The 19,896-nt window shown below is 38.1% G+C and overlaps 1 protein-coding gene across 4 annotated transcripts in view; it reads left to right on the forward strand.

Annotated features, from left to right (window-relative positions):
- Positions 1 to 3,665: 3,665 nt before the first annotated feature.
- Positions 3,666 to 19,896, forward strand: part of PUM3 (pumilio RNA binding family member 3) — a 36,860-nt gene continuing 20,629 nt past the window's right edge. For 2 of the 4 annotated variants that reach the window (XR_005954300.1, XM_041426949.1), the window contains exons 1-15: positions 3,666 to 3,705; positions 4,013 to 4,119; positions 5,420 to 5,602; positions 7,271 to 7,406; positions 8,148 to 8,223; positions 8,932 to 9,025; positions 9,236 to 9,302; positions 9,860 to 10,034; positions 11,640 to 11,743; positions 12,203 to 12,281; positions 13,969 to 14,067; positions 15,139 to 15,192; positions 16,753 to 16,833; positions 18,811 to 18,953; positions 19,629 to 19,851. Coding sequence is in view for 3 of the 4 variants with exons in the window: in XM_041426949.1 (XP_041282883.1) it covers positions 4,023 to 4,119; positions 5,420 to 5,602; positions 7,271 to 7,406; positions 8,148 to 8,223; positions 8,932 to 9,025; positions 9,236 to 9,302; positions 9,860 to 10,034; positions 11,640 to 11,743; positions 12,203 to 12,281; positions 13,969 to 14,067; positions 15,139 to 15,192; positions 16,753 to 16,833; positions 18,811 to 18,953; positions 19,629 to 19,851 (1,611 nt within the window). In the remaining variant the exon portion in view is untranslated. The other 2 variants (XM_041426950.1, XM_041426951.1) reach the window with 2 other exon arrangements.

Consider the following 19,896-nt stretch of genomic DNA (forward strand, 5'->3'; position numbering starts at 1 on the left):
ATAAGGTAAAAAAGAAAAGATTGGACTTCACCAGACAGTGAAACCTTTCACTTCTGTGAAGGCAATGGTCTGAGATGTTATATTTAAGAGCAAAAGAAAACCTCTGCCTTTGCAAAGTAAACAACAGTGGATTTGGCAGCATTTCACACTTGCTTGCACAGCTGCAAATCAAGATTAAAAGACTTACAATCCAAATTTGAAATAATGTTGGGTTTTTTTTTTTTTTGGTTTTTTTTTGTTTTGTTGGTTTTTTTTTTTTTTTTTTTTTTTGTTTTGTTTTGTTTTTTTTTTAATAAATCCAGTAATGCCACAGAGAACTGATTTCCTGGCGTTATTCCAATGATATTTTTCTGACATACACTGGCCAAGTGTTGTGCTTACATTTTCAATTTCATAAAGCTCTTTATTAAATACTAAAAAGCTGCCAATAGTTTTTACTACAGAGTAAAATAAAAAATATATTGGAATTTATTAAGTTTCCTTAGTTCAGCTAGTGCTGTAAGCTGTAGAATTGTATATTTTTATTAGAAGAATTTTATTCTTTCATCAATTTATAGGTATGGATAGACTATATCATAATACAGCATCTGAAAACAGAGGTTACTAGTAGACCTACTGGTATTGTATAAAATCAGTTTGCAGCTGTGCATCACTGTATGTGAATCACATGAGAAGGGAATATTGAACTTCCTTTTTTTTAATCTGAAATTTAGCTTGCACTAACATTTAAACTTGAATTGTACCAGACTCAGTTTTATTCCTGAGAGATCATTTGATAGAAAAATAACTATTTCTTTGCATTTGTTTTTACTCTTTTACAGTAAGCTCGCATAGGTTCACTGGTCTTACTTTTTAAAATATTCTTACCAATATTCTAGGTTATTGAATAAAATCCACATCATGTTCATGATGTGAATGTAAGATGTCAGAAGATCTTTGAGCAGTATGCAGCATTCATGCTTTAAACATTCAGCACCTGTTTCCAGGACTTCCCTGTGTGAGGATAATCCTGAGGCTCACCACAGAAGTCTGTTAAATACTGCAATTTTCTCTCAATGGACTCAGCAATTTGGTTCATTTTGAGACATGAACCTACAGTCATCTTGCATACCCTTTGTAAGTGTTCTGAGATTTCTCTATGCCTATAGCAGTCTAACAAAACATGTCTGTAAATTTCCCCCAGCATAGCATGATAAAGAACTAAAAATGATAGGATATGTGTGTTTTTCACCTTTTCTGTAGCTCTGTGAGAAGTATTGATAGTGCAAGCTATATAAATATCAATTTTTGTCTACCTAGCAAATGAAGAAATCTATAGAGTTGTAGAACAGATTTTAATGAGATGTCTCTCCATGTAATGTCATCCACTAGCACACAGTGATTTTTATATATGTATGCTTCATTCTGAACAAGTGAGCTAGAGTCAAATCAGAAATGGAGATATCATATTAATACCAAAAACATAACTGCAGTGTTACCTCTAGCACAATACAATCAGCCTTTAGCCTTCCACATGCTGTTGAAAGGCTACTTTGAATGAAAAGCCCCAGGACAACAGACCCTCCTCCCCTGAGGAAGTTACATGCTGCTCAAAATAATTAAGAAACAGCTGTAGTTTCAGAGATTTTTCTCCAAGTCAATGGCCATTTGCAGATATTTAAAGATAGTTTATGACATTATGGAAAGTAGCCCCTAAAACTTTGGGAATTGTAAATGGCTGGAGCTTCCTGGGTGAGGCCATGAAACCATGGAAGGTAGCATCAATTATGACAACTGTGATATCAAAAAACAATTTTGCTGCATCTGGATCTAACTGCAGTGAAACAACTATGTTGGTGTTAATTTGCTTAACTAAGTTTCTCCATGTTGTGCTTTCTTTTTTTTTTTTTTTTCCTTCCCCTAGATTAAAAAAACCTGAAAAAAGAGGGAAAAAAAAGGCATTTAGAGGTTGGAAGAATAAGTCTCCAGACTGCATGTATTTTATTCTTCCTTAAGCCCTGGCATGTGAGATACACATTTCTATGTTTCATAATTAAAACCACACATATTTACAATTGTGCATTGACCAAATGGGAGCTAAAACTGGGGAAAGATGCACTGTCACAGTGTAGCTGAGAGCCAGCAGGATAGAGGACAACAGTTCAACAGGAGAGTCAGGCAGAAAAATTACTTTCTTGCTGTAAGCATCCAAGAGGGCATTGAATACTTGTTAACTGTTCAGGTTCAGCTGACCAGGTTGAACCCACACTGACTTTAGTGACACTGAGATGCACATATTTACAGACGAAACAAAATTAAAGTCAAGAAAACAAAGAAAAGGGAGTGGGAAGTATAAAAACATCTTTCAGTGGCTGCCCCTCCCCAGATTAGCCATTTCTCAGGCATGTCATCTCCCAACACTAAATGGAGACTTCAGCCCGATTTTGGTGGGACTTCAGCATTTTTCTACAGGAGGTGTTAAATGTTCCTTGTGTAACTGGTTAGTCTGTAGTCAGATATCCAATGCATCACAATTCCAAACTACTGCCAACAAAGCAATGCTCAATGGCTCAATGGAACTTAAGATAATAAATCTTATGTTTAATGGCCTCTGAACAAAAGTCAGTGTTAAGCTTTTACTTTGAATTGCTATTTTTAATTTGTTTTTTTTTTTTCTAGAGTAAACATTGGTGAGCATCTGTGAAGCAATCCCAATCTTTAGCATTTCTTCAGTGGTGCAAGGGGAAGCAGAGACTTGTTTTCAGAGTTACGGGTAGTTTTCTATGCTACATAGAAAAGAGGTGATACAGCTAATACTACAGAGATCCTAAACGTACATTAATCAAACACACATAAAAAACATTACTAAAGGAGGATATTACCACAAAGCATGAAATATACCTCGGTTCAGGAAATAGCACAGAACTGAACACAGTACTTCCTCTAAAATAAATCATTATCACACAAAATCTCAACAGCAAAAAAGTTTCCTATGCTGATAATTACATCTTGAGAGGAAGAACATGTGGCGACCAGTGACAGGACCTGAGGGAATGGCCTGAAGCTGTGCCAGGGGAGGTTTAGGTTTGACAGTAGAAAACATTCTTCACCCAGAGGGTGGCTGGGCACTGGAACAGGGTCCTCAAGGAAGTGGTGACAGTACTAAGCTTGATGGAGGCATTTAAGGAGGCATTTGGACAATGCTCTCAGATATAAGATGTGATTCTGGGGGGTATCTGTGCAGCACCAGGAGCTGGACTTGATCCTTTTGGGTCCGTTCCAACTCAGCACATTCTATAACTCTGTGAACAGAATTTTCTCTCTCAGCCTTTCCTCCTAAGAGACCCTCCAGTCCCTCAGTCACCTCTCTTGCTCTCTGTTGGACCCGCTCCAGGAGCTCCATGTCTCTGTTGTCCTGAGGAGCCCAGAACTGGACACAGCACTCCAGGTGAGGCCTCAGCAGGGCTGAGCAGATGGAAAGGATCACCTGCTTGGACCTGCTGGGAATACTGTTCCTAGTGCCCCCAGGACACCACTGTCCCCCAGGGTGCATTGCCGCCTCTCGGAGCCGCGCCGCCCGCCTGCTCCCGCCCCGCAGCCGGGAGGCGCCCCGCGCGCCGTACGGCACGGCAGCGCGGCACTGTCGCGCGGTAGCAGCGCGGCGGCCAATGGGGAGCGGCGCCCGGCGTACGCAGCCGGCAGGCGCGGCCGGGCCACACGTGTGCGGTGAGAGCGGCGGGCCCGGGAGCGCCAGCGGGACCGTGGGACAGCGGGACAGAGGGACAGAGGGACACAGCGGGACACAGAGGGACAGCAGGACACAGCGGGACACCGGGGCAGAGGGACACAGAGGGACAGCGGGCGTGCCGGGCCCAGCCTGCCTGCCTGCCTGCCTGTGCGCGGCCTCTGGTACCCCACCGTCCACTGGGAGGGTTTGATTTCGCCATGGGTGTTAACCGGCAGGCGCGGGCTGTCTTTCCCTCCCGGGGGAGCCGCGGCGGGTCACTAATGTTGTCTCTTGCTCCGTTTGCAGTGTTGCCGCGATGGAGAGCAAGGGTAAAAAGAAGTTCGTGGGGAATAGTGGAAAAGGACCTCGTGGAAAAGCGCCGCACGGGAAAAGGAGATTTAAAAAAGATAATGGTAAGGAGGCGAAGGGTCATCAGTAGGAGCCCTGACTAAGTGGTTACGGTTGTGTACTGGCATGCTTGGAGTTCTGTATTTCTTCTCTCTTGGTAAATTCATGTTTTGAACCGGTTTAGCAGATTGTCTGCCTGGTCTTCAGTGAGACTTTGACAGTGTCTTCTCTCCTTTGAGATCCTCACAGAGGTGCTGATGAATTAAGGGCTGCAAGAGCAGTTGGTGAGGTAGATTGAAAACCGGCTGAACAGCTGGATCCAGAGAGCGGTATGCTCTTTGGAGACCACTGATTAGTGATGGACCCCAGGGGTGAGTACAAAGTCGAGTTTAGTTCAACAGCTTCGTGGAGGACCTGGATGATGGGACAGAGTGAAGCATCTTCTGATTTACAGGTGACACAGAGCTGCAGGGAGTGTTAGATGCCCCAGATGGTCGTGCTGCCCTCCAGGGGGATGTCAGTAGGTTGGATAAATGGCATGGCAGAAGCCTGGTGAAGTTCCTCAAGGAGCAAAGGGCAGAGTCCTGCAGCTTGAAGGGAACAGCTCCATCATGCACTCGAAAATACTGGGGAAAGCCCAGGGGCTCCTGCTGGTCAGCGTTGGACGTGAACCAGAAATGTGCTCTGGTGGCTAGCTGCATCCTGGGCTGCATTAGGAGGAGTGCTGGCAGCAGGTTGAGGGCTGTGTGCTTGCCCTCTCCTCAGCCCTGGTGAGGCTTCACCTGAAGTGCTGTGCCCCAGCTCTGGCCCTTCAGTGCAATAGAGATACAGACATGCTGCAGAGAGCCCAGTGAAGGGCTGCAAAGATGATGAAGGGACCAGGGCATCTCTTCTGGTAGGAAAGGGTTCAAAGACAGAGCCAGACTTTTTCTAGTAGTGCCCAGTGACAGGACCAGAGAGCAGAAAACAGAGATTCCCTCTCAATATCAGGAAAAACTTTTTACTTGGGGAGTGCATGGGCACAGGCTGTCCCTGGAGATGGTGGAGTTTACCAGATTGGAGATAGTCAAAAGCCACCCAGAGGTGGTCTTGGGCAGCTGGTTTTGAGTGGCCTTGTGCGAGCAGGAGGGTTGGACCAGATGACTTAGAGCGGTGCCTCCCAGCCACAGCCATTCTTTAACTCTGTCTTGCATTCAAAACTGTACTGACCATGTGAGCCACTAATTCACTTTAAGCAGGTTGCATTGCAAGCCCTCCATCTCTTTTTGATTCACCTAAAATACTCTCTTGTTACAGTAATTTATTTTTTTTTAAGCAACAGTAGCTATATGATAGCATTTTAATTTCTTTTGTGTTGGTTAATAGATTCAGGTCCACCAAAGAAAGTCTTTAAAAAAGGAGATGAGGAAGGAAAGCCTAAATCCATTTCCAAGAAATTTGGTAAAGGACAGTTAAGACCTGGAAAAGCTACTGTCAAACAATTCAAGAATGAACAGCAACCATTAAAGTTTGCAAAGAAAAGAAAACTCCAGGATGGTGAAGAGGGAGGTGAGCAGATTTTTTAAGCCTGGATATTGAGGGAAACCAGGTTTTGGGAAACACCATTGTTCATCTAGATTTTCCTCTTTCTGTCTGCCTTTCCAAATTGGCTGAATAACTCCAGGTTTACTTCCTCTTTAATCTTTGCTGTGGGAAAAATTACTGCACTTTACTAAGCTTGATGCTTAGTCAAGTCATGAAAATCAACAGTTAGGAGTTTTCTTGGAAGTCAAAAGTAAGACACAGTAGCATATTTTAAAGTTGTCATACCGTCCTAAAATTCTGTTTATTTTAATGGCAGTGTTAAGTGGTCAGCTGGAAACTGGCAGTTGTTACACATGATTGGCAAACGCAGAGCTTTTGTAAAAGTACTTGCTATAAGCTTTGGAACAGAAATTCATTAAACAGAGTTGATTATCCTTTATATTTTTTCCTTTCTGTGGTCCGGACTATCTGGTCACATCCTCTAAGAGAAAAAAAAAGCATAATGGGTGTTAACACTGCTTTTATGTTTTGCAGCTTTTTTTCTTTCTGGTGTTTATGCAGAAAGCCTAAATAGTTGTCTGGTTTCATAATGTTTAAATGGACTTCTTTTTCAAATTAATTTCTTTTGCTTGAGCTCTTCATCTTGTCCCATCCTCTCCTCTAAAGTAAAGCTCTACTGGGGCAGTTAATCAGTGTTGTAAAATGAGAAGTGGGATGTTAAATGAGGCGTTCTGAAGTTCTGCAGAAATATGTCATTTGTTTGTAGGACAGTAGATTATGTTGAGTATTTTATTATTGCTGTTCTTGCATGTTTGCAGAATGGCTTCACATGGAATATGCACTCGATGTCTGAAAATCTAATAACAGTAGAATGTTTTTATTAGGCTGCTTTAAAAAAATGGAAACCCACAGCAAACCTTTAAATGTTGTTCATAGGAGTAAATGAAAGCCTCTGTATATTGCACTACTCTCAAAGCATTACAAGTTTTTCTTGTCACTGTTGCTTTAGGAGAGTGATACAAAAATCAATAATATGCTTTGTAAAAAGGAAAGCATGGGTTTTTGAATGGGTAAAACAGTTAAGTATATGCTGCTAAACACCAATAAACAGTGCTCTACACATTTAGGTGATGTCTTTAATGCACAATTCGTGACCCTTTTATAACATTATTTTGCCCCAGTTCGTTGTGTGGCAGTGTACAAGGGTTGTGTAGTAAAATCCTGTGCTTAAGGAATTGGAGTAAAAATATTAGACATGTAGAAAGGGTTGAACTTTATTTCTTTCATAGAGTTTTCAGATATGTGTCTTTGAGTTAGGGTTCTCCTTCTGGGAGAGGGGAAAGATATGCATGAATTACCAGTAAACTAAAATGGGAGAATTATTGGGGCAGCCATAGCTGCTGAATACATCTTCAGTCAATTTTCAAGCTATTAAGGGATTTGTGATGCATCCTGTGACAGTTTTGAGGAAAATTAATTGTTTGCCTTGTTCTCCCAGTAGTCTAGATATCCAGCTTAGTATACTTATTCAAGATTTATGGTTTCATGTTGGCTAGCTGCATGACTGCAGGCAAAGGTCCTGAATTGTTAGTAATTCAAGTCATAGAACTGCCACAGTTTAGACTGGTAGATAATTGTAGTGCTGCTCTTTTATTTATTGACAGTAGGAAATATATTTCTTTTTGTCCTAAGGATCAGATTCTAAGAAGCCAAATTGGAATGACTTCAAAAAGAAAAGGAAAGAGTTAAAGCAAACCAGACAAATTAATGATAAAAGTAATTATGACATCATTGTAAAATCTAAACAAGTATGGGAATGCGTGAGAAGGTAATGACTTTTTTTCTTCCACTCAGTTGACTTCTAGTCATAAATTGCCAGAATATAATCTTTCTCATCTTGTAATTATATAAAACTGTATTTCTAAACTGAATGTCTTTGAGTGAACAGTAACATTGCATGCAATTTTGTAGGGAGATCAAACAGAGTATGGTAACCTGTGGTCCTAGGAATGTCTGGATTTAACTTGTATTTTAGACTAAAATTTATACATTTGTGAATAATTGCTTAAGAAATTGCAGGGGTTTTTTGGTTTTTTTCAGCCCTGAAATACAGAGCGTGCACGATACACCCTGATCCTGAAGTGGGATTACTGTATGAGTTTTATGTGAAGGTTCATTGTCTCTGTCTGAGAGTGTAATTCTAGAACTAGTGCCCCATGTCAGCAAAAAAAGTTCATTTTGCTTGTCCTAAGTGTTTGTGCTTTGCATGCGTACAGATTTTTGGACCTGTAACCAGCTCTGACTGCTAATTTGAATTTATGTTTCAAAAAATATTTTTACTCAAAACAGGAATGAAGTGTGGAATTCTGTTCTGATTTCCATGAACTGAAACAGCTTAATCACATCTCTGTAGGGTTAATGAATGACAGTATACATTTGCATTGGCAGAAGCCAACCTGGTTTTATTTGTATTGTGTTGCTTCTTAATTTATATATATAAGTGAATCATACTGCAAAAGAGCTGCTTCCTCAATTAGAATTGTTGTACTAGATTTTATTTTGCTTGTAGGAAGAAATGTGATAAGGAGAAACGAGAAAAGCTGATGAATGAACTGCAGAAGCTTCTTCGTGGGAAAATTAAAAACGTAAGAAAAAACTGATGCCATAGTGCACAAATTCACAAATTCTTCTTTAACTAATGGTGAAACTGTGAGTAAAGAGAACAAAAACAGGGCTGAAAGACTGCATTTAGCACCTGTGTTTCAGGACAGTAGTCCTGGGATGCTTTGTCAGCTGGCTGCTGTAAGAGGCTGCCAAGTAGCTTCAGTGCTGTGAAGTTTGATGTTAGCTGGAGTTCAGGAGCTCAGAGGTTTCATTAGTCACAACTGTTGCTTTGCATTTTTTACGGAAGTTAGTGTCCTCATGCTTAATCATACTAAACAGTCTTTCTGCTTTATTCTTGAAATGTATAAATCTGCAGTGAAGAGCATGTTGAGCTTTTCATATTCAGTGCTGAAGTGGAACTGTTTCATCATACTTACTCTGAAATTATGAAGAAGAGGAACAAAATGGAAATACCATTTAATGGTTTTATTTCAGTATGAAAAACCTTAATGCTTGTCCTTAATTGTCAGCAGCAGTTGTCTTTATTTTCTTTGATAGAGTACTTGTGAAGGGGTAAAAATCCATTGTCCAAAGTCTTGGTTTGTTATAAGTAGGTAACTGCTTTTCTAGTTTTGTAATTGGCATTACATGTGGCATGACACTACACCAGAGAGCACATACATTAAAATAATTATGGTGTATACTGCCTTTTGAATGGCCTAGAGTAACAGAATATCTCTGTCCTTTAGTTGGCGTTTGCACACGATTCAACCCGGGTGATCCAGTGTTTTATTCAGTATGGTAATGAGAAGCAAAGGCAAGAGACATTTGAAGAACTGAAAGGTATTTTCATTTTACTAACATGCTTCTGTATTGTGGTTAGGAAGGATTTTAACAAGTCATGTTGTTTTCTCTTGAATTTTTTTACCTTTTTTTCTGAACTGATGCATCATTTCTAGTGAACTCTTCATACTTACTTAAATAATGACTTATCATTTAATGGAGTAAATGTAGTGAAAAATAAACCAGCTGAATGTTTCTCCCTTCTTCTAGATAGTCTAATAGAGTTGAGCAAGTCAAAATATTCCAGAAATATTGTGAAGAAGTTTCTTATGTATGGGTGAGTATCAAGTGAATTTGCTTGAAACAAATATCAGTGTTGTTACATTTCCAGTGTGAATGCTGCTTTTTAATCTATAGTTGATTGATAATGAATAAAAAATATGTCTCTGGCAACATCTTTTTAATGTTATGGAGTAAAGGCAGGGGGGTGCTAACAGTGTTTTTCTTTTTGCAAGAAATAAAGCTAATGCTGTACATGTCAAAGAAAACGTGACCAAAAAAAAAGGTTAGATTTACTGTCAGAGTTGATGTCTGCTGTATATAAAACACTGGCTTTTAAAAATTTTCTTTGCTAAGCATTTCAGTATGGCATTTGTTATTCTCTAGAATTTTTTCACTGTTTACTTTCCCTCAAAATGCCTTTCAATTTTTCCACATTTCTGGCTTTCTTTGCATATTTTCCTAAGTGCCATAAGGCTGATTCAGATTCATGAATTTCATGGTTTCTGTGATAAAACTTACTACATAAATGTGTTTCTAAAAATAAAACTATCAATAGGTAAACTTACCTCTAGAAGTTTTAACTCTTGCTATTTGTATTTCCCTGTAAAACAGGACGAAAGCACAAGTTGCAGAAATAATAAAAAGTTTTAAAGGCCATGTGAAAAAAATGCTCCGTCATGCCGAAGCATCTGCTGTGGTGGAATATGCATATAATGACAAAGCCATTCTGGAGCAGAGGAATATGCTGACAGAAGAACTATATGGGAACACTTTCCTGGTTTACAAGGTGATATTTCAATACTTAATAGTTTAAGATAGTTTAGCCCATAAGATGTTGTGTTCGTAATGCTTTACCTATCTCACCTACTATTTTTTTTTATTACGTTTCTTTCTGTCAGCTGTCCAAAGGTAGTCTAGTTTAGCATGTTTAAATGTAATGATTACTTGCTCATTTCTAGTTTAGATGAAATTGTTGTGGGTAGTTTTAGTTTGAACTATGTAAAATGTGCTATATTCATGTATGAGCTTGCTCTGCTCATCAAAGATGGTTTGTTCTTATATAGTTTCAGTTCTCATAATGTCTAGGCTGATATCATCCTTGCTGAGGTAAGACGTAGACATAACTCTTCATTTATACTGTAGATGACTCTTGTGTCAGAGCTGTCTTATGTCTTGTGAAAACTGAGTGTGGGCAGAATGGGCCAGTATCCACATACAGTGTTCCATTTAGGCTTTTATTTTTCTCTTTGTTTCCTTTTCCCCTGAAGACTGTAGGACTTGAGTCCAAACTCCACTGAAATCTAGGTCTATGGTAGATCCTCATCAGGCAGTTGGAACCTTCTTAAAAATACAACCTCCATTCTTTTGAATTCTGTTTTTAATTTTTGCTGACTTGTAAAGTTGGTATCCGTTAGGGTTAGGAATTTTGCTACAAAGGACAGAACTGTTTTACAGCATTACTAATTCCACTCTAATTACTTTTTCACCTGTTCAGTTATATCCAAGATTTCTGTTAAAACTGTCTTAAGACATTAACAGCTCATTTCTGAACCTGTATTTTCTTGACAGGTTATTGTAAGTTTTAGTTAGGCGTTTTGCAACACTGAGTAGTAGAGATGTTTGTTCGGCTGTAATTTGTACTGAGAGTCAAACAGCCTATGAAATGAAGTGTGCTGTTAGCTTCCATCGTTCTGATATTTTTGGCATAACTGCTTTAAGTAGCCATACATTGTGGTGCAAAACCAAGATTCAGCAAAATGTAGGTTTATAAAACATTGCAGTGCAGTCTTTAAAAAGTAGCAGGGATGGTTTAAAAAATATTTCTTCTAATTGTCTATCCAGTCAGACTTTTCTTTTAACAGCAGATTATTTTAAGAGTTACCAGTGTAATTCTTTGCTAAGATACCAGGAAGTACCTCTGTGTGTTAGGTATATCGTATATATTCTCCCCCTCTGCTGTTCCTGAACTGGAATTTCCTAGGCCTTTGTTAGCTTCTTAGTTCATTAACTTGTTTTGTTTCCCTCTGATGTGTTCCTAAAGCAGGATTTCTGCTTAGCTCAGAAGCACCTTAACACAGTGCCAGTTTTATGTATTTTGTCTTGTGTCTGGCATGAAGAGCTGATGTAACTGGCAAAAAGCAGCTCAGGCTATAGAAGGGGGTTTTGTTTGCTAATGAGGAATATTTAGTTTATAGAAACTGAAGTTTACAGCTTCTGACATACTCAGAAAAGGTAGCTTTTTATTTTTAAAATTGCAAAAGTTGTTAGTTTTGCAGAAAATTTATTTTGGTTTTGATATTCCTGACATTTGATTGAAAAAGGTCTGAGCATTGTAATTTCTATGAACTCTGATTCTTACTGGTACAATTAGACCTCTGTGCATTCATTTCAGACACCGGCTGTCCCAACACTGGATAAAGTGCTAGAAGCTCAGCCTGAAAAGAGAGAGGCCATCTTGGATGAGATGAAGCAGATTCTTACACCAATGGCACAAAAGTAAGGACAAAAATCAGCTGAACATGTGACAATCTAGCAGAAATCAGTTTGTTTCTGACAACTGGTATCTTTTTAAGTTCGGGTGACAGTGATACTGATACTCTTTTAAGCTGTTATGTTGCTGTGCTGAATAGTCTATGGTTTTGTCCCAGGTGTCATAATGAGCATCTTCCCTTAATTTTGAACTCTCCTTCTGTGAGTTATAGCATCCTCTGTCCCAATCAGACCATTGGTAGAAATGTTACACTATGCTTCTTCAGTGAAGAAACTACTCTATAGTTTTTAAGTTGTGCTAGAATCTTCCACATACTGTAAATGTTAAACATTTGAATCTGCAATGACCGTGTGTTTTTTGCTCACCACGCTGCCTAACTTTTTAAAATACAAATGAGATATTGCTAACATAATTTAAAATGATTGTGGGGAGCTTGTTGCTTATTTTCATCTATTCAAATACAGAGAGGCGGTGATAAAGCACTCACTGGTACATAAAGTATTTTTGGACTTTTTCACTTACGCTCTTCCGAAACAAAGATGTGTAAGTATCTTTATGTTGCTTTTTGTCTTCTTTTGCCTTTCTGTGAAATGTTTTTTATCTTCTTGTGAAAATGTTGCAAGTTAACTAGACAAAAATACACATATTTCATTAATAGAGTTCTACACATCTGGTGATTCTAGATAGATTATGGAAGAGTAGTGTTGCATAGAGATTTATAACCACAGTGAACTTTCACAAGTGTTTGTGATACTTGAATTTTTTTAAAAAAAGTGAAATGACTTTGATGTTTCTTCTTTTCCTGCTAAATGACCCCTCTCTGTAGCTGGAGAATATAATTAAAGTGAGGAACATTGCTTGCAGTAGTTTAGCTTTCCAGTGTGTAGTTTCTTAACAACTTGCAGTGATTATCCAAAAGTCTCTTGACCAAAATACAATGAGATTGGCCCTTCTGTCAGCAACCAAAACTTTCTTTGCTGTATTAAATTGCAGGTTTAAGGTTATGTCAGACATTCTTGTATTAAGGCCTAAATCTGTCTGTGTGATGTGACATGGTTTAAGCTGGTGTCCTGTTTGACTTTACCTGTCTTCACGGTGTGTCCATCAGCCCCACTTGGTTTTGCAGCTCAGAACCATCTCACTTCAAGTCAGGCAGAGTCTTCTAAACTTGCTGTCTCTTGCTTCTTTCTGCCAGACTGGACTCCTGAATACTTCTTTGTTACTGTTAATAAACCCAAAGCTAAGGGTTGGGAAGTGGACTATTTGGGGCCTATTCTGAGTCTAAATCTTCTGAGCCTAGAACATTCCTGTGCATGGTTTTGTGTAATGCTATGTCTGAGAATGCTTTTGGATTTGCAAGCTTGCATGAATCAGGGGAATAAGGTTGTATCCCCTTGCTTGGCTTTCTGTGCAAATGTGCTAGTATATGGACATGCTCTTCGGGGTTTGGAAACCCCTTCTGCAGATCTGTTCCTGCCTGTGCTTACGGGTAGTGACACTAATTGTGTTGTGACTGAGCAGTTTGTAAATAATTGGTAAAATGCTTGGAGCCTTTGACTAGAGAGCAAGAAGAACTAGAGATAGAAAGAGGCATAGGTGGGAGGTGCACTTCGAGGAACTCTATTAGATAGTAACAGAAGTAATATTTAGTAACCCAAGAGGGTGTAATTCGATTTGATTTGGTTTTTTTCTTTGGCTGATAGTATTGTCTGATAGCTTCAGAAAATATCATTCCTTTGATGTGAAGACAAAACTTTTGGCTGTGTCTTGTAATATCTGATTTATAACATAACCTGCTGCTTAAATGACTTTAGTTCTTCTTACTTTCTGGATTATACTCTGTATATGTGAATATGCATCAGCTTCAAAGATTTCTTCCTAAATTAATGTCTGTCTTTTTCTCTAATTTTTTTCTCAGTTCTGAGCACCCTTTCTTGTATTTTTTGTAATAGGACAGCTGACAAGCTTCCATACAGTTGTAATTTCATGGCATGATTATTATGAACAGTGTAATTTTAAAGAGAGAAAGCTTGTGTCATTTACAATCTTTTGGACTCCTGTTGAGGCAGTTTTTCATAGATCCGAGAAATGAGGGTGGTTCTGTAGAGACAGTGATGGAGTGTAGAGCAGTATCGTATGGGCAGACAAAATAGTTCTTTCTTGCCCACCTGCCTTGAGTTCCTCAAGCCTTTTCTTTGATCTTTTTGCTTTATCACCTTTTCTTCCCCAGGAAATGATAGAAGCTATCAGAGAGGCTGTCATCTACCTGGCACATACTCACGATGGAGCCCGAGTAGCAATGCACTGTTTATGGCATGGCACTCCCAAGGTAATGTTTGGTTTCCCTCTACTTAGTTCTCTCTGACTGCCCATATGGGTCCTTCTACTTGTGCACATTTTCAGGCAATTAAGAAATTGAGAGCAAGGTTAAAAACTGGCCTGTCTTTATCTGTTGGCAGACTTAAGCAGGGCTTTTTGTGAACCAAATGCTTTCATTAGAACTTCTGTAGCAGAAGCATCTCCTTTTATTTTTAGCAGAGGTTTTGGCACTGACACATGGAGTAATTTTTCCACCGTAAGGTTATTGGCATTTCATTTATCCCATGGATTTTTTTAATATAAGTGAAATTGACAGTAGGGAGAGGATAGTAAAGAAGTCATAATGTGAAACTATGTTTGGCTTTGGAATGCGAAGACTTGCAAAATATTACAGAAAGAATGGTTTAGTTTCATCAGCTGATACAATATCCAGGACTTCTTTTGGTGTAATACATGTAACCACATTTTGGAAATACTGTAATGCCTCCTATATTTTTCTATATTAAAAAATAAAAAAGATGACTTATTAAAATAGTCCATTTGTTAAAGAATGCAGAAAAAAATTAAGTTCCTAGGTGTAGTGATGGATCTAAAGAGACTGTGCAGTGATTCCAAGAGCCAAAATACAGGGAGGGAACGTTCTGACAAAATATTCTTGCCGAGTAATAGGGGTTTAAACCAAGCTAGAATTTCAAGTTCTGTTGAATATGTTTCTTTCCAAATGAAGAGATGAAATACATTCTTCTTTAATTAATGGACAAAATTAAAGTGAACATATGTGATGGTTTGGGATTTTTTGTTTGCTGTGGTTTTTTCCAAGTTTTTTTGACATGTCCCAGTGGTGACCTGGACTTGTAAATATACCACAGGATCTCTCTGGGATCAAGTCACAATTTAGGTTTAACTTTCTGTACTGGTTCTGAGTGTAAACTAATAGAATGTGTGTGAGTCTTTAGTAGATGCCTTTGCCTTAGAAAAGTACATTTAAGATTATCTTTTTGGAAGGTGTAAATAGCAGTTCAGTTACTCAGAATCACTGGTATTCTAGGCTCATTTGAGTTTCCTCTTTTCTTTTGGATAGGACAGAAAAGTCATTGTGAAAACTCTGAAGACGTATGTTGAAAAAATAGCAACGGTGAGTGTTCATTAACCATTTATTTCATAGTCTTTGAAACTAGTGATTTGTTCGAGGGTAACTAGAATGTTCTTTGGTACTGGGAACAATAAAAAGACTGGTTAATAGAACCAGTCTTTAAGTAGCAATGGTGTATTAGATAAAATAAAATAATTGAACTGTATGGAATATTTAGAGGCACACAAAGAAGCTTCATTGTGAACACTGCATGTAGTACTATGCTTTGTTATGGCTGAGTTCATTATTATTCCTCAGTTTTCTTTCTACTTTTTATTTTGTTGGTCCCAACTTTGTACTGCATCTTCATGCAGCTCATTGGTTAATTCTCCTTGGTTGGGAGCAAAACAGCCTGCATAAAGAGGAGGGAGAAAAATCAAGGTATGGTGGAGATGTCATTGAAAAGGCTCTCTGAACATGTGTGTTTCTTAGAAGATGCTCAATATTTTTTTCAAGTCAGGAAGCTTTGAAATACATTGGCATACAATGGAAGAAGTCTGTTTTATTTTTTAATGAATAACATGTGTTTGGAGTCTGCAGCACCAGCAGAGTAACAGTTGAAACCAGATTTCATGGAGTTGGACAAAACTGTAGCTGTAAAGAGGAGCTTTTTAAATTTCCCTTCCTGGTTGCTATGGTTTTTTTTTTAATTTGCTAATAGTTATTGTGGTCTCAACCAGTGGCCTTCAAGCATTTTGATCACATCCTGGGCATGTATCCCCAATGTATATATTTATGTATAAATCACATGCCTTTACTACTATAATAGTGTACATTATAATAGAAATAGAAAATTTGAAAGGATGAGATAAAAATAGCCAGAGGCTATTTTGTTTTTCATTAATGTTTCTGAAAATATTTCCTTTCTGCACCACAGTGGATTGTCTTGTGCAACCCACTTTGAGGGCCACTGGTCTAGGTAATGTTTCTCTCTGTAATTTTCCACTCAAATAAATGAATTGTTTCATATTATAAATTATATATTATATGGAAATATGAGACAGTGGGTAAATGATAACTGACACAACACTGCAGCACAGAAGATCTGGTTTCACTTTGATGTAGAGCCTCACTGACATACAAGTGAATTGGTTTGTGCCCTTTTGAGTGTACTGGAGACTTGATCTCCTGCAATGCAATAAAAACTGTATGGCTCATTGTAGAGATATGTTCTCCAAAAACACTGTATGTGACTTGGTTCACTTCTAAGCAAATCAACAATAGAAATAAAGTCTGTGTGTAATGTTGCTGTAGGGAAAATACTATGATTTCAAATGTTGATAATACAGTAGGATTAGGTTAATAGCTTGAATGTGATAAAACAGTATCTCCACTCAAAATGGAAGATTTACCTTTTTTAACAACATATTTCTCTTAACAAGCCTTGCTTTTGGAGAGAAACCTAAATGTTGGACTTCTCTCATTCTGTGACAGTAGTCAGAATTTGCTTGTGTTTCATGTTGTGTTGTGTTTGAGACAAACCCTCAGAAATCCTCATTCTAAGTCAATTAGCATATTCATAAAAAATGACTGCATGTGGTTTCTGATGTCTCATCTTTGCAGGGTGAGTTTTCTCATCTGGTCTTGCTGGCAGCATTTGATTGCATTGATGACACTAAACTTGTGAAGCAGTTAATTATATCAGTAAGTAATTGAATTTCTCCTAAAATAGTGTATTAAATAGTGTCAGTGTGTTTGTCAGTGTATAGGAGGATGAAAGTAGGAATCCATCTGCTTTTTTAGACTGTTTAAATACTTCCCATCTTTTCTGTTTCATTATATTTATGTATCATTATTAGTTTTTTCCTAGCAGACCTTAGCACTTTCAGACATCATTTTAATTCTTTATTTGAATTAATTTTTAAGCTAGGTTCAGTACTTGCTGAAATTTTCCCTTTTAGTACACATTCATTCTGGATAAGGGGTGACTGGAGTCTCTTTAAAGTCAATGTCTTTTATCATGGAAGTTTGAGCTCTACTAGTATTTCTAGAGATGGAGTCGGTGGAAAACTTCAGAATAATGATGGTGTCTTACTGATTTTACAAGCAGAACTATTCGCATCCTCTCAGCAGAGAAATTCACATTGATGTACGTGTTGTAATCTCCCTGCAGTAGTACTCATGCTATACCTGTAAGGGCTGATGGGTTTAGGGGAAGTGGCAGGGAGATAAAGGTGAGGCAAATCTTCTGTGTGTGGAGAAGGAGTATGAGGAGAAAGTGGTTCTGATGAGGCTTGTTTTGCAAAGTAGGAACGATTTTTCCCTTGTGCAACTTGGTGTAGGATGCAATGGGGATTTTTTTACCCTATCATAGGGATTTGGCCTCTCTAATGGAGTGATGAAAAGACCCTCTAATGGGTCTGTAGCGTCTTCATGTGGAGGTGGCTCTTGTTCCTCAAAGATTATTATTCCTGTGATTGCTGTGATTGCAGCCGGGTTTGGTTCCCAGACCCAGGTCTGAAATGTAAAACTTCTAGGAGAGGTCTAAGGAAGTAACTTCTGACATATCTGAGCTGTCCTAATATGCAATATTTGACCTTTTCCTGTACTGGGTAACAAGCACTCTGCTTTCTGGAGAGTTTATTAGTTCACATATAATGTCTTTAACTGAGCTTCCAAGATGTCATTTAATTATAGAATCATCTGAGATCAAGAATTAATCCATTATCAAAGGTAGTTGAATGTTTACTGTTTTATCCTACAACATCAGTCCGGACAGCAAATGGACAACACAACGTGGCCTTCGCAAATACACAATTGGCCCATCAGGGCTTATGTGTGGTCAAGAATGGGGAAGAGATGGCAGGAGGAAAAAAAATTTTAGGATCAAAACCAGCTCTTCATGTAGTCAATGAAAACTATTAGCAGATGATGAGGTGGGGACATCTTAAAATCAAACACTGAAGCATATTCTTTAGAGAAAACCCATCTTTAAAATGATTTCAAAGAGCAATTATACTTCAGAGTTACCTTATAGAGATTATCAGTCTGTCCTTAAAAAAATCTAGCTTTATGAAGAGAAAAAAAAAACAACTAGTAAAACTTGAGATGGAAAAAAAGCAAGAGGGCTTTTTTTTTCTTCTTTTTTTTTTTTCTTTTTTTTTCTTCTTTTTTTTTTCTTTTTTTTTTCTTTCTTTGTTGTTGTTGTTTTGTTGTTATTGTTTTTGGGGGGGCGTTTTTGCTGGTTTGGAATTTTTTTTGGTAATATTGCAAAATTCATAATTTGTCTGGGTTGACAGTATGGCTGAGAATTAGTAGGTAAAGGAGGGGTTTAAGCTCTTTATATTCTCTGAAGGATTTCTTCTGAAGGAAAGCCTCTTCTTATCATCATCTCTCAGGTCCACAGAATCTCAGTCCTGGACCAAAGTCTGTGGTGCTTTGAACTTTCATATGTGATTGGAACTGTACACTGAGCACTTGGCGTGTGTAAGGATTCAGGCAGATTACAGCACGAAATCCCTCTCTTTCATGAGGACTCCAAAAAGACAGAGACATTACCAGCAAGAGATAGCATGTCTCTGTCATTTAGAGTTTCTCCTGGTACTTTTTCACAGTTCTAATACTGATAGTGACTAAGAACTGTTATTTCATTAATGTTTTGTTGTGGTTTTACTCCCACAGGAAATAAAGGCTTCTTTGCCTGATATAATAAACAACAAATATGGAAAGAAGGTCTTGTTGTACTTGCTGAGTCCTAGAGATCCTGCACATTTTGTTCCAGAAATCATCACACTTCTGCAACAGGGAGATGGAAATGCCTATAGGTAACTCAGATGTGAAGGTTACATGTTTTTTCTTAGGAGTCCAGAAGAAGTCATGCAACTTTTTGTCGTGATTTAATTTCAACTTTGCTTCAAAATAAATCTAAGTAATGTAAATATATATAAATAATACATGTTTGCCCCTTTTGCAAAAGGCAAATACTGTGATATATTTTGTGTGTAAGCTCATGTATGAAATTCAGTGTAGAAGAAAATTTGTAATATGCATTACTGGTGCTTTGGGTAGCATAAAAGTATATCTCAAAATCTAGCAATAAGAATGGAAATTGTTAATTTGATTTCAGTCTCTGGTATTGACAGTGATGCTTACCAGCTTTTCAAGAATGAATAGTTCTAGATGACTAGTAAGCTGTGTAAAAAGTACATTGCCATAGTTGAGATAACAAAATGAAAAGAAATAGTAAGTGTTACTTACAAGAAAAAACTCAAGAGGTTTTGAGGCAGTCAGCTTTAAACACGTTTTCACTCCATGCATTCTTAAATTCTGTGTCCAGCATGCATTTAATTGTACATGACACAGAGGGAACAGTAATGCCTGTATTTGAATCTAGCAGTAATTTAAATGTCTGAAATATTTTGAAAAATTCTGAGATTTATTGATACTTGATGTGCATACAGTGCAAATCTTCTCCAGTAATGCACTGTCTCTTTCATCAGTAAGAAGAATACTGAACTCCGTCGCCATGAACTCCTGGAAGCCATTTCCTCACCTTTGCTAGAATATTTGCAAGAACATACCCAAGAAGTAGTGATAGACAAAGCTACTTTTGTCTTGGTTGCTGATATTTTAAGAACAGCTCTTGGTGACATCCAGCCTGCACTAGATGCAATTGCTAAGTTAGCAGCAGAAGAGCTGGTTCCAGGAGGCTGTGATGGACAGGTAATGTACAGAAGACAAGGTGCTGAGATCTTGCAGATCTTCTGC

Source organism: Onychostruthus taczanowskii, unplaced genomic scaffold (assembly GCF_017590055.1).
Source record: "Onychostruthus taczanowskii isolate IOZ18803 unplaced genomic scaffold, ASM1759005v1 scaffold96, whole genome shotgun sequence".
Classification (NCBI taxonomy): Eukaryota; Metazoa; Chordata; class Aves; order Passeriformes; family Passeridae; genus Onychostruthus; species Onychostruthus taczanowskii.